This window comes from Eumetopias jubatus, unplaced genomic scaffold (genome assembly GCF_037043125.1).
Source record: "Eumetopias jubatus isolate StellerSeaLion01/CBP00866 unplaced genomic scaffold, mEumJub1_p1.0 scaffold_3, whole genome shotgun sequence".
NCBI lineage: Eukaryota > Metazoa > Chordata > Mammalia > Carnivora > Otariidae > Eumetopias > Eumetopias jubatus.
Window position 1 is genome coordinate 7,687,662 of NW_028274809.1, and position 13,624 is coordinate 7,701,285.

Below are 13,624 nucleotides of genomic sequence, written 5' to 3' on the forward strand. Positions count from 1 at the left end.
GGAAGCTGCTGGGTTCTTCTTTTTAAGATCACCAGCACTCTTAAGATTTCAGGAAAAAAAAATTCTTGGATCCTTATTCAAGTAAACCCATGTGATTAGAACATTTTCACATTTTTTTTTAAATCTGCAAAAGACTGAGTGGCATCTAGGTTCAGTTAATCCCAGGTCCACAGTCTTCTTGGGGATACCTGCTTTATATCATCAGGCCGTGTGAATAATATTAATTATTAATTATATTATTAATAAGATTAAATATTGTAATTTCTCAAAGAAATGGTGCTGTTTGTAATTACTTACTTTCTGAAGTCACTTTACCTTGTGTTTTAGAAACTTTACAAGAAGAGATTGAGATGGTGCTATGTGATTATTCTGCTAATTGGATCTCTCGGGGCTTCTCAATACCTGGATTTAGGTCCTTTATAGTAAGTCTGGGGAAAATGTTTTCTTTTATATATTTCCCATCAATTATGCATCATTGTTTTCCTGCTTCTTTGAGAGCCCACCTACCAGACCTTAGTTGAATCTCTTTGCCCTCTTTCCAAAAACTATCCATTTTTTTAACCACATGTTCTTCACCTATGCTTAGTTAGCTCTTCTGTGTTTTCTATATATACTTCCCTGACATTCTGCTCTGTTTTGTGATTTAATTTTCAGATTTGATTTGAAAACTATGGGTTTATTTTTATGGCCTCCAATGAATCAGTTATAATGCCGGTGAAATATTTTTGTTTTGGATTTATTTGTCTATTAAAATCTTAACCACGGGGTGCCTGGGTGGCTCAGTCAGTTAAGCATCTGACTTTTGGTTTCAGCTCAGGTCATGATCTCAGGGTTATGAGATCGAGCCCTGCATCGCCTCTGTGCTGGGTGGGGAGGCTGCTTGGGATTCTCTCTCTCTCCCTCTGCCCCCCCACCCCTGTTGCATGCGAGAGCACTCTCTGTCAGGAAAAAAAAAAACCCTTAACCCCACTCTCATTAATAAATAAAGTACCCTCTTCCATTCTTGGACATTTTACTTTAAAATTCCACTTGGGGTTCTTCTCATTTCTCCATTTCAAGGGTTATCAAGTATTTCCAGACTCTGGTGGCTTTGTTCTCTATTCTTTTTTCTCCGGAAAGGTTTCTGTCTGGTTCCAGAGAATCTAACTTGGGGTTCCAAATCTTGGTTGAGCCTTGGTGCTGCAGATATTCAGACACACACACTCGGTGTGACATTTTGCAGGGGAGGCTCTTACACTGTTTCTCACTCCTCGGTTCTCTGTGACCTTCCGACTTAGGGACGTTCTTGTCGAGCCAGGTGGTCTGAGTAGATGGACCCAGTCACCTCTTCTGGCTCCTACTCCTGTACCCCACATCGAAACGTCCAGCCTGGGCCCCCTTCTCCTTTCATTCTCCCCCTGCGGTGACCTCACCCCACTTGTCTCTCGGCTTGAAGTGCCAACTGCAGGCTGATGAGTCCCAAATGGAGACCCAGCTCTGAGGTCTCCAGGGCTCGAAAGTTCTATCATAACTGTGGTTGGTGGTTCAGCTGGTGGGATGCCTAATGGCTCAGAGGAAGACCTCCCCCTAGCTCTACACCCTCCTTCTCGACTCCCACTTGTTCAGTAACTGGCATCATCATCCACTCAGCTGCTCCCAAAAACCGAGGCATCACCCTCCATTCCTCTTCCCCAGGCAGCAAGTGTGCCCACTCTACCACCCACACAAACCCCAGCCACACCACTCTCAGTGCCCACTCGCCCCCACGCCCTTGGGTCATCACATTTAACCAAGATCTATTAGCCACTCCCACGCGCCAGGCATTGTCCCCAAGCCTGGGATTTGGCAGGAAAAGGAACAGACACAGATCCCTGCCTTCCCTGCTCATGAGCCGCCCACACATCACAACTCCCGGGCTCGGAACTGCTCGCCTGCTTTGGGTCAGCCTCCTGAATTCCATGCTCCACAGCTATAACTCAGCTCATGGCATGATCCTCTAAAATCTCTACAGAGTCTTGTGAGGTATACATGCCGTGGCTCCTGCCTGACATTGCCAGATAAAACACGGGACACCCAGTTGAATTTGGATTTCAGATAAATGATGGATAATCTATTAGTGTAAGTATATCCCAGCATTGCATGGGATACATTAATCCTAAAAAAGTATTTGTGATTTATCTAAAATTCAGACTGAACCAAAATTCATCCTGCGTCTGGCCCACCCTATGCCTGCCTCTCCCCGACCTCTGCTCTAACGCTTTCCTTCCCTCATTATGCTCCAGCCACACAGACTTTCTGTTCCTTGCAGGCTGGCCTCATTCCTGGCTTCAGGACCTTTCTTCTTGACATCTGTCTGCTAAAGGGCTGGATGGCTGGCTCCTCCTATCACCAAGGTCCCAGCTCCATCACCACCTCAGAGAGGCCTCCTTAACCCACAGAGGACACTGGGACCCTCCCACCCAATGTCTCTGTCACTTTTGCCTGTTTTATTTTGTCATAATGCTTATTAAAATTATCTTTATTTACAGATTTAATCTACTGTTGTGCCCTTCACTAAGACATCTGCTCCAACAAGGTCTAAAACAGCAGAAATCTTGAGCATTGTGTTCATGACTGTATCCCAGAACTCAGAACAGAGTTCAGAGGAGGCCCTCCATACATATTTGTTAAGTAAATAATTGAATGAATGAATGGATGAATGAATGAATGAATGAACTGAACCCTTGTTCCAAACAAAGCAGTTTGAAAACAACAAGTTCTTAGTTAGGGATTGGGAAACATAACTGTTTTTATGTAAGATTTTCTAAAATTCCAGCCCCCAATCAACCAAGTCTCCAAGCCAAGCTATGCTTCTGCCTATGAGGGTGAGGACAGACAGATGTGCAGGGGACATTACAGTGTCCCTAATTCTAATTCTAGCTAGAGGTTAACTATCCCGGAAACAGAGATGTGGAAGAGCTGCAAGCCAAAGGAAGCCTTTCCCATGAGCACAGAGAAGTCCACACACTGGGGAAGCTGCTGTGTCCATAAAGGAAGGTGACCCAGATCCAGGAAAGTGGCGGGAGGGGAGGGCTGCAGAAGCACCCAGTGACTGGGGGAGGCCAGTGGAGAGACTGAGAGGGGTAGTTCCTCCCGGACAAGGAAGCAGCAAAGAACAGGACCTCCATCGGAGCACAAATAGCTTGTGCCCAGTCTTCATGAAACCGTGTCTCTTAAAAAGGAAGTGCCAGGTGTATGTGTGTTTTCCCTAGCGATACATGATTTATAACAGTAGCATCAAATAGAAAAATAGCTCTCCAAGGAAGTCTCTAAAAACGATGGCTCTCGATCCAATTGGCTGAAACTGCATTAGTTGAAAGCCAACTCATTGAAATGAGACCTGACTGGCCAATTTGATGAGTGCTCCATTTGTCAAGGAAATTATTTGTTAAATTTACCAAATGCACTGACTGTGCCTTTTAAGAGCATTTGCGAGGAAAGTTCAATTTGATTACTCATGATGAAAGATTCTTTTCTGCATATTAACTAAGCCAAGATGGATATGGCCCCAGAGAAATTGACAAGGGAGTTCTGAAGCTGCCATATGTTTATAATAAAATACAAAATGGTATATAGTCCGAGAAAGCCTCGCCCACAGGAAATGCTATTTTTCCAACCAAAATGTTGACCTTTCACTTATGATGGGATTCTTTTGGCTCCGTAGCATTTCTCTCAGATGCCTTTCGAATGGTGTTTTCTATTTTTTCAAGCATTTATTTATTTTATTTTATTTTTAGATTTTATTTATTTATTTGACAGAGAGAGAGATAGCGAGAGCAGGAGGAGTGGGAGAGGGAGAAGCAGGCTTCCCGGCGAGCAGGGAGCCCAACGCGGGGGCTCGATCCCAGGACCCCAGGAATCATGACCTGAGCCAAAGGCGGATGCTTAACGACTGAGCCACCCAGGCGCCCCTTCAAGCATTTAAAGTAGCCTTTTGTCAATTCTTCAATAGCACTGCAGCCTTAATTTTGCCCTTCTAACAATTAAAATGTAATTGAACTTGAAATTAATATTAGCATTAATTAAGGTAAAATGTAAAATTCTAAAAATCTGAAGGAAATCGGAATTTTTACCAATTGGTCTTTCAATGAATTAAGTATCAGAAAACGAAAGTTTTGGTGCATTGGGCTTGCTTTCACAAACGGCCATCACTGGCATCAGCTACCCATGCAGAAAACAGGCTGACTTGAATTTATTTTCTCCTGGAGCCCTTACGTGCTTGTCCAATGTGCCGGGTGCAGCAAGGAGAAAGACTAGCAGCAAAAGTCTTACTGCTGGATCCTGAGCAAGTGTGAAAGGGCCAGCCATGTCCTCCCACTCACCCCTTCCCAGAGCAACTGGCCTCAAATTAACTTTAAAAAAAAAAAAAAGCCACAGTTCGAATACCATGAAAACAAAACTTGAAACAACCACAAAGATTTCTAAGCCCTGCCAACTGCCCAATTATTCTGAGTACAGCAGAGTTATCTGGAGAGCCAGGTGGAGGGCAGGGGTCACTCTAAATGAGCTGCTTCTCTCACTGGGGACTGTCCCCTGCCCCCGCCCCCCGCCCCCGGGGGCCACCGGACCCACAGAGCCATTACCCATAGAGCTCCTTGCAGAGAAGCATGGTCAGTTTCTTCAGATGAGGGAGGCTGCTGGAGCCTGTCTTCACGAAGTCAGAATCCAGGGCGAGCTGAGTGCTTAAATAATCTTGGATGGCTTTAAGATGCTCTTCTGGAAGCCTGAAAATAATAGAAAGAGAAACATGCTTCTTCTGTTCCTTTGGCCACAAATACCGACTGTAAAAGAAGAAATCTTCATTGTCAGAGTCTCTGGCTGAGACACTGTCCTTCAGGAGAACATGGGCACACTCCTGGATGGGGCCCCCGGTCTTACAGAGGGCTAGAGAAGCAGGTCTGAGCAAGATTAAAGGATGGGGGAGGGAGGATGCCTCTTAACCCACCCATAAAGGCTTTCTCCCAAGCCCATACTTGGAAGGAAGGAACCGGCTGGAAATGCTTGTATTTTACAAAGGAGACAAAGCAACTTGAGAAACGGTCAGCAGACTTGTTTCCCGACCTCATTTACTTCTAAAGACAGCATCTGGGGGCTAAGGGATGCTTAGTGGAGAGATGGCAAATGGCTCTAGCTCACATACCAACTCCAAATTCATGGCCGAAGGCCACCTGGAGCTCTGTGCTGAGGACATTCTGAGCTGTCTGTCCTGGGGTCCATGGGGAAGTCTGTGTGGTGAGTGATGGGCTGGTAATATGGTAGTGGGCCCAGGTCCCTGCCCTCGCCCTCCGGGCTCTGGCCCAGCCCCTTCAGTTCCCGGGTGCACAATGGCCCCGCGGAGGCACAGCCCAGGCGTTGTGGTACCAGGGCTGTCACGGAGGTCTGATGGTCCCTCTACATTCTCTTGCCCAGACAGTTTTCTTTCTTTCTTTTTTTTTTTTTCTGGGTAACCTGTGAGTCTTCATTCCTATAGTGATTAAAATCAGAGTCACAGCCAATTATCTCCTGGTGTAACACTGCACTCACTCTGCTAAGCACTTAATGCCCATTTCCTCTTTGGTCCCCAAACCAATGTTAGGACACAGCTGTTATTATGATCCTTCCTATTTTACAAATGAGCAAAATGAGCAGAAAGGTTGTTGAGTCACCTGGGTGAAAAAATTATTACAAGCCTTAAAAAATCTTTGTTCCAGGCTTGATATATAATCAAGTTGGAGCTGGAGGGCACAGGTTCTTTTCTGCAGGATCTTTGAAAGCATGAAAAGCTCCTGCTCTCGAGACTAGAAGGGCCATTGGCCATTTTGACTTCTTCAGATTGAAAACGATTTGCATGCCCGTTGTCCTAGCACTGAACGTTAATCTACATTCCTTCTGGGTCTTGACATCCTAAAAATCCAGCTTCTGCCCAAGTCTGTTTCTGAAAAGGACAAAATCGCCCCCATGGTATTAACATATGTATTTTAATGGTTCTAATGACTGTTGACTCATAACTCTGAAACTACGAGGGCTTGTCATAGGAAGCTATCTTTGTTAAGATGTTTGCTGTAGGAGACTGGTAACATAAAGATGTGAACTCTGTTCATCAGAGATGCTTGATTTCCTTCAGCAGTCTTGTAATAAATAACTATTAACTACGGCCTAACTGATTAGATCTAATCAATTTGCACAAAAAATTGGGCAGGTTGTCTTATAATTGAGTTATCTAGGGGCCCCTGGGTGGCTCAGTCGGTTAAGCATCTGCCTTCAGCTAAGGTCACGATCCCAGGGTCCTGGGATCGAGGCCCTCCCCCCCCTTCAAGCTCCCTGCTCATCGCGGAGTCTGCTTCTCCCTCTGCCCCTCCCCCCACTTGTGCACGCATGAATGCTCTCTCTCTCTCACCTGCTCTCTCTCTTACATAAATAGAATCTTTTTTTAAAAAAAAGAATAAACTAAAGGCAGTCCTTCGTATAAAAAGCTATGTTACACGCAAAATAGATGGACTTTCAAACATAAGGCAGAATCTCGGTTTGTCGGGACCCAGAAAAGCCCACGGACAAGCACTGTGTCACCACTTCCCTTATTCGGCCACCATGCTCCATTTACTCCTCCCCAGCTCCAAGGAGAGGTTTTAGGAGGGTTCCACTGTCATATGCTAGCTGAGAAGCCAAAACAGAGAGAGCACACAAGCCCCCAGCCGCCCCTCCGCCCCTCTCATGGGGCTGCTAAGAGGCTTGACCGCGTACGTCATCCTGCCCCACTGGGGCCTGGAGGCCCAAGAGAACACCTGTCCCTGGAGAGGAGGGACCGATGAGGAGACGCCGAGGAGTCAGGAGGAATGGGCAGATGGTGGCACCAACTGGGCATCCTTGCTTATTTCCCCAAGAAGCTCCCTCCATCTAGCATCTACCCCTGGAGAGAGATGGAAAATCAAGGAAACTGAACAATGGGAATAGTTTAATAAGTATTTGTTATGTACACATGTCTATGGGGTAGTCATGATAACACACCGATGTATTCAAAACACTGGAGAGCTATTTGATAAATAACCCAAGTAATGCAAGGAGTGTGCATAGAATACAACCTGGTGGGCCTACAGAAGAATCAAAGGACATTCAAAGTGGAATTATGAAAACACCAGGTATCTTAGCGACCGGGTGGCTTGTGTGCATCTTCCTTTGTATTTCGCCAGATTGGATGGTAGGAGAGAAGCCCTCCAACTGATCCTTCGAGCTAGAGATACTGCACTAGCCCTGCCGTTAGGATATCCTTTGGGGGGGACTTTTTCTCACAAAGAAACAAATAAAAAAAATCCTTTAAAATTTTTAAGGCATGGAAGTCACTGCGTACTAACTTATTAAGTCATTCAACACACATCTGGGCGGGGGACATGCTGGGCGCGGGGACGCAGTTCCACTCACGGAGCTTCCTTCCGGTTGAGCCCATCCTCCTGGCCTGTCTCGTAGTCAGGGCCAGTGCTTTGCAAGACAACTAACACCCCTCCCGGGTGACACTCCCACTTGCCACCAGCCAGCCAGGGCAGTGCTGGGCCTGCTCGGAGAGAAACAGGAGTATGTGTCTGACCTCCCGGGCGGGGACCAGCAGGAGCCAGGGTGGGCCTACCCATGGGACGAGATCCTGAGAGCTCGGGATCGGAGTGAGGAAAACCTATAGTGGTAGAATGACTGTGTCTCCCTTGAAGAAAGGAGCGCCATGCAGTGTAGACCGTGATCTATACCACACACGGAAATACCGCCCTGGCCTATTTACTAGTGACAGGAAGGTGCCCCCCGCCCCCCGCTCCAGCAATGGGCCGAGTGGCAGGTCCAGGCTGCAGTGTAGGCAACTCCTTGCCTTGGGCCACTTGCCTCAGGAGACCCCAAGGCAGTAGAGATATCCATGACGGAGAAGGATGCCATGTGGAGTTTATGGCAAGCCCCGGGAAGGGGATCCCAGCAGAGGCCCCTAAGTCCTGGAGCAGGGCCATGCCTCTGCAGCGGAGAACTCTATGTCATTCCAGAACCAGCTCCTGCCAGGCAGCCGGGCTCCGTGCAGACAGAGCAGCTGAGCCGACCACCCCGTGCCCAGGCAGCGGAGGGGTGACCCGGGCTTCCTCAGACCTGCAATGCGTTGGGAGCCGGGGGGCGGGGTGGGGGGCTCCAGAGCAAGCTGTCCTTGAGTGGAGGAGGCACCCTCGGGAGTGAGCACAGAGGGAGCTGCCTCTGAGAGGCCCACCAGGCGGGGACTCACCCACTAGTGTCCATGGTCTGCAGCCGCTGAAACAATGTTTCCGAAAGGCTTGGCCTGCTGACCTCGGGGGCTCTCGGATTCTCGCTCGACAGAGGGACCTCCTTGGCCTCACATGGCCCGGCAGATACAGGGATGTTCCTCGGTGGCAGCTCCGGTGGAGACAGGACACCTTCTACCCAAGAGAAGAGCAGTAATGCCATCCGGTCTACGCACTAGCTTCTCTCAGAATCACCCACCTACAGAGGGCTCCCTTGTGGAGTGACCCCTCCCCGACCCATGAGGTCCATCCAGGCCACGGTGCCCAGTTACAGACCCCATCTGTGCCCGCACTGTCGCTCCTGTCTCCACTCCCTGACTGGACGGGGAGCCTGCTGATGGCAGGAACCCCGTCTTAGTGGTCTTTAGCCCTGGGGTTTCGTTTGTCCCACGGAGGTGCTCAGCAAACACCTTCCAGCTGGGCTGGTGGCCTTGGACAGGTGGAGCCCACAGCCCCAGAAGGATGGCCAGCTTTCAGGGCTGAGGCAGGGGCCCTGGATGGCGCAGAGGCCTGGTTCCCAGGACAGGGGGAGCAAGGGTGGGGAGCAGGCAGGCCCCGGCCACACTGCTCCTCTCTCTCCGACCCTGACCTCCCTCTTTCCTCCGCTTTCCCTCCAGCCTCTGCTGATCTTTCTCTCCCCGGCCCCCCAGGCCCTAGGAGACAAATAAAAGAACGTGAGGGGCCCCCTTCACGAAGAGAACTTGAAATAGAAAACAAACAACGGAATTCAGCCCCGGGAGAAGGGACTCCTGCCCATCTGCCTTCAGGAGAACTTCTGTCCTGCACACACACGACAAACGGGGACGGTGCTGAGCCTCTTGGGTCCACGACCTCCTACCCGAGCCTCTTCCCACACCAAACGGCCACGCCAGGGCCCCCGCCACGGAGCTGCATGGGGATGTTCTCTTTGAGGACAAGCTCTCCACATCCTCCCCTGGACTGAAGTTCTTGAGATGGTATGAGTGTATTCTGAGCCCTGTGGGGACTGGCAGCACCTTGAGAAGACCTGAGCCAAATCAGACCCCTTGGGGGCGGCGGGGGTGAAGGTCACACTGCTCAGGTTCGAGCTGACAACTGTGCCTCCTTTGGGGAAGTGAAGCCAGCAGTCACAAGACTGGGTTTCTCTTCCCGGCTGTTACGGAAGGTGCCCGGGGGCTTTCTCCAGATGGTCATCCAGAAAGGCAGAAGAGCCAGGCTAGCAGGTGTGAGGAAGGAGAGGCCACAGTGTGTGAAGGGCATCTCTGCAGGACGGCTCCTCGGCATCAAGGCCAAAGCTCGGGCACCTGGGGACAGCTGGGGGACACGTGGCCAGGGCACAGAGCCGGGGAGTGACCTGGGCTCCCGTGGGGACCCGTCAGCTCTGGCTATTTCTGATGAGGGGTGAGAAGGGGCATGGGGCTGCCTAGGCCCCTCTCGGCCTCCATGAAGCTGCGGTCCTTTTGAAACACTCTGCCTGGCCCTCACCTCCTCTACAGAGAAGAACTGCTCCTCAGTGTTTCTCTGCCCCGGCAGCCAACGAGCTGTGCAGCCACTCAGTGGGGCCTCCAGGAAGGTGGGCGGAAGGTGGGCCAGTGGCCCACAAGCCGGCTCGAGGGGTGCACCTGCCTGGAGCAGCCCGCAGGGAAAGGCAGGTGCCAGCCCAGGGACCTCAGCAAGTCTGGGGGCGACCCCGGCGGGGACCTAATTGTTTCCAGGCCCTGGGATTTAGGAGGAGCTCTGACCAGGGGAGAGGCTCAATTACGTATCTTAGGTTTTCCGTCAGGAAGTGAACTTCTGAGGGGAGAAGAAGGGCGCCGTCCAGGAGGGTCTGTGCTACCGTGCCCTCCTCTGTCGGACTCCTGGTGATTGCTCTGTGGCCCCCCCACTGTTCTAAGGGGAGGCTGGACTCTCACATACTTTCTAGGGGCTGTATTTTTTATTTTCCTTTTAAAGATGATATAAAGAAACGTCTCTCTCCCCCTTCCAGTTAGGGTACAAGCATTTCCTCCTTCATTCTCTTTACAGCGAAATGCAGCTGATTATCTTGATGAGGATGGTAGCTGCATTTATCGAGTGCTTCTTGTGTGCTAGGCTCTAGGCTCTACAGTCATTGCCTCCTGTGATGACACCCTGAGAGGTAGATACTATTTTTAGTGTCTCTTTAAGAGAAGTCTGTGATTCAGAGAGGTTAAGCAATTTACCCAAGGTCACACAGCTAAGAAGCTGGGGAGCAGGAAGTCCAACCCAGGTCTGTCTGACCCCAGAGGCTGCTTTCCTAACTTGTCCTTGGTCACCACGTCACCCTCTCTCCCTTTGATAATCGGACCCACCTAATCTACAAGCACTTGTGGCAAAAGAAACACCCCAGGACTTCTCCCCCTTAGTGCCCCCCTCCTGCCTTCCCTTCCATCCCTTCCTACCTGTCTCCTCCTCTGGCTCATCACCTGCATCCTCCTCCTCCAGGGGCACAGGATACTGCAGGTGGGTCACCAGACCCATGTTTTCTTTCTTGTAGAACTCGATGAGCTGGTCCAGCTTGGTGAAGAACTTCATGGGGACACCTTCGGATGCCTGAGGACAGAACCCCAAACTGAAGTACATTTCAACGGGCCACGACTTCACCTAACCACAAAGGCCATCTGCAGCGGAGACCAACGAGGCCGAGGGAGTGACCTCGATCCAGAAAAAGCCCTGGGCTCCTACGCAGTGTCTGTCCACCACACCCACACCCTCACATCCTGTAGCCAGCAGCCCTGAGCACCAGTCTGCAAAAGGCACAAATAGGACAGTTTTAAAGGTCTTTTCCTTTTTTTTTTCACTCTTATTTTTATTTTTTAAAAGATTTTTATTTATTTATTTGAGAGAAAGAGAGTGCATGTGAGCACAAGCAGGGGGAGCAGCAGAGAGAAGGGGAGAAGCAGGCTCCCCGCTGAGCAGGGAGCCTGACTTGGGGCTCAATCCCAGGACCCTGGGATCATGACCTGAACTGAAGGCAGATGCTTAACCGACTGAGCCACCCAGGCACCCCCGCCATTTTTAACTTTAATTTTAAAAAGCATTTTATTATACAAGTAATATATTTTCCTCATGGCAGAATTAGAAAATACAGATTTTTTTTTGAAAAAAGAAGTCACCTGTAGTCTCAAACCCCAAGAGACCTATTTTTTAAAAATTTTTTATTGTTATGTTAATCACCATACATTACATCATTCGTTCTTGATGTAGTGTTCCACGATTCATTGTTTGTGCATAACACCCAGCGCGCCACGCAGAACGTGCCCTCTTTAATACCCATCACCGGGCTAACCCATCCCCCCACCCCCCTCCCCTCTAGAACCCTCAGTTTGTTTTTCAGAGTCCATCATCCCTCATGGTTCGAAGAGACCTATTTTTAATATATGAGAATCAGTTTTTCTGTGTATATGTGTGTGTGTGAGATGGGGTAATTATTTTTATTTCTCCCCACCCCCCAAGATAATTTGTTTTTAAACACAAGGAAATCTATTGTAGCAATTGTTTTGCTTTTATTTTTTTTATTTGTTAAAATTCTGTTTTATCAAAACTCAGAAAATGGTGAGGCAGCACAATATTTTTCCCTGATTTGTATCTCTGTTGCTGATGACAGAGGAGCCGGCAGGTCATTGTGCAGTGCTGTTCAAATGCCCTGGGGCCAGGTCTCCTTCAGCTTGTCCATTAGCTACAGCAAGAAATTCAAGGGGAGGGGCGCCCTGGCAGCCAGCCTCATCCCACTGAGGCCCCGCCCACCGAGGCCCCGCCCACACCGAGGGGCTATCAAGCAGCAGGGCAGGATGGGAGAACTGCAAGGAGGAGACTCACCTCTTCAATGCTGTACCCTACATCTCCTAACCCAACATGCCCCAAAGTCCTGTCCATCTTCCCTGTCTAGTACCTCACCTGCTTCTGCCCGTGTTCCCCGTCTCGAGGAATGGTACCATCATTTCCCCACTGGCCTAGGCAGAAACCCTCCCTGTGGCACAGAGGGCAAAGGTGGACAGTGTGAGGCAGGTGTTCTGGATCCAGCTAAGGGGTTGAGTGGGGTGGCAGCCCTGGATGCTGGAGGAAGTCGTAGCTGGGTTCCCGGGAGGAGCAGTGAGCCCGGGGCAGCTAGACAGGAGAAAGGGATCAGGCTGTTGGTGGGTACAGGGATGGTACAAAAGGACCCCACGGACCCCCCCCCTTCTGGGTGGGGCTTCCTCGGCCTCAGAGCGCAGCAGTCCTGGTCCTGACACTAAGTGCCTGTGATTCACCAGCATTATCATCACAACCACCTCATCAATGGCAGTCATGTAATTCCATTTTTTCTTTATTTGTTTTTTAAAGTGATCTCTACACCCAACTTGGGGCTCGAACTCACAACCCCAAGATCAAGAGTCACATGCTTCACCGACTAAGCCAGCCAGGCGCCCCGGCAGTCATGTAATTTCAAAATGGGTTGAGAAGGTGCCATCATTGGAGTTGGAAGCCAGGGGTCCAGCCACTCCCCTGGGGGCTGCCAGCTGCCTGCTTGCTAAAGGGGTGGGGACAATCCCATGTGGGGAAGAAGGCCAACAGCCACAACAGGATGGGGCTGGACAGTCTACCGGGTCGCTGAGCACATCGGGTCCGGGCCTGGTGTGGCTGGACCATCCTGACTTGCCCATCTTCAAGTCAGGCACCTGTTGCTGCAGCATGGTTAGGACTGACGAGGGAGGCTGGGGTGGGGCCTTGGTCGGCAGGTCTTCAGGGCTCCAGGTAAGTGGGACTGGGACAGCCGAAGAGGCAGGATGACAGACCTGTCTGGGACAGACCCAGACACGTGGGAACAGACCAGGACTCAGACCTGTCCCTGAGCCCCTGTTCCTGGTGCTTGAGCCCAAGTTGTAGTGAGGATGCATTCGCCTTCAACGAGAATCCACCCGAATTTCACCTTGACTCAGGGCTCTGCACTCAGCCCCTCTGTCTCTCCAAAATGTGTTTGTGTGTGCATATGCACTGCACACACGTAAATCTCCACATGAGGCTATGTATGTGTGTTTGACTGTGGGGTTTAAGCTATTTAGCAAATGTATAGAGTTTAACAACTTTTTTTTTAAATTCTTTCCAATAAATTCCCTGTTGTCACAAAGCCCCATGTTAAACGATCTCTTTCAAGCATTACGGAACCAGAAATATCTGAGCAGCAGCAGCTAGGCCTTCTCAAAAGTAACCAGAATAGGTTCAAAACTAGAAGCAAGCAGCATAACAAAAATAATTTGACGTGACGCAAGATCGATGAACTCAGTTCCATTAAAGCAGCTGTGATAAGTGTCATCTTGTCAAAGAATTTACAGTTAATGGATGACAAGCCACTAGGCATATGGGGAAAG

The 13,624-nt window shown here is 49.8% G+C and overlaps 1 protein-coding gene across 2 annotated transcripts in view; it reads right to left on the reverse strand.

Annotated features, from left to right (window-relative positions):
• Window positions 1–13,624, reverse strand: part of INPP5D (inositol polyphosphate-5-phosphatase D) — a 112,829-nt gene that overhangs the window by 57,029 nt on the left and 42,176 nt on the right. The window contains exons 3-5 of one of the 2 annotated variants that reach the window (XM_028105157.1): window positions 10,679–10,829; window positions 8,243–8,414; window positions 4,602–4,742 (exon numbers count right to left, since the gene is read on the reverse strand). In XM_028105157.1, coding sequence (XP_027960958.1) covers window positions 4,602–4,742; window positions 8,243–8,414; window positions 10,679–10,829 — 464 coding nt within the window. The remainder of the gene's footprint in view (window positions 1–4,601; window positions 4,743–8,242; window positions 8,415–10,678; window positions 10,830–13,624) is intronic. The other variant, XM_028105156.2, reaches the window with a different exon arrangement.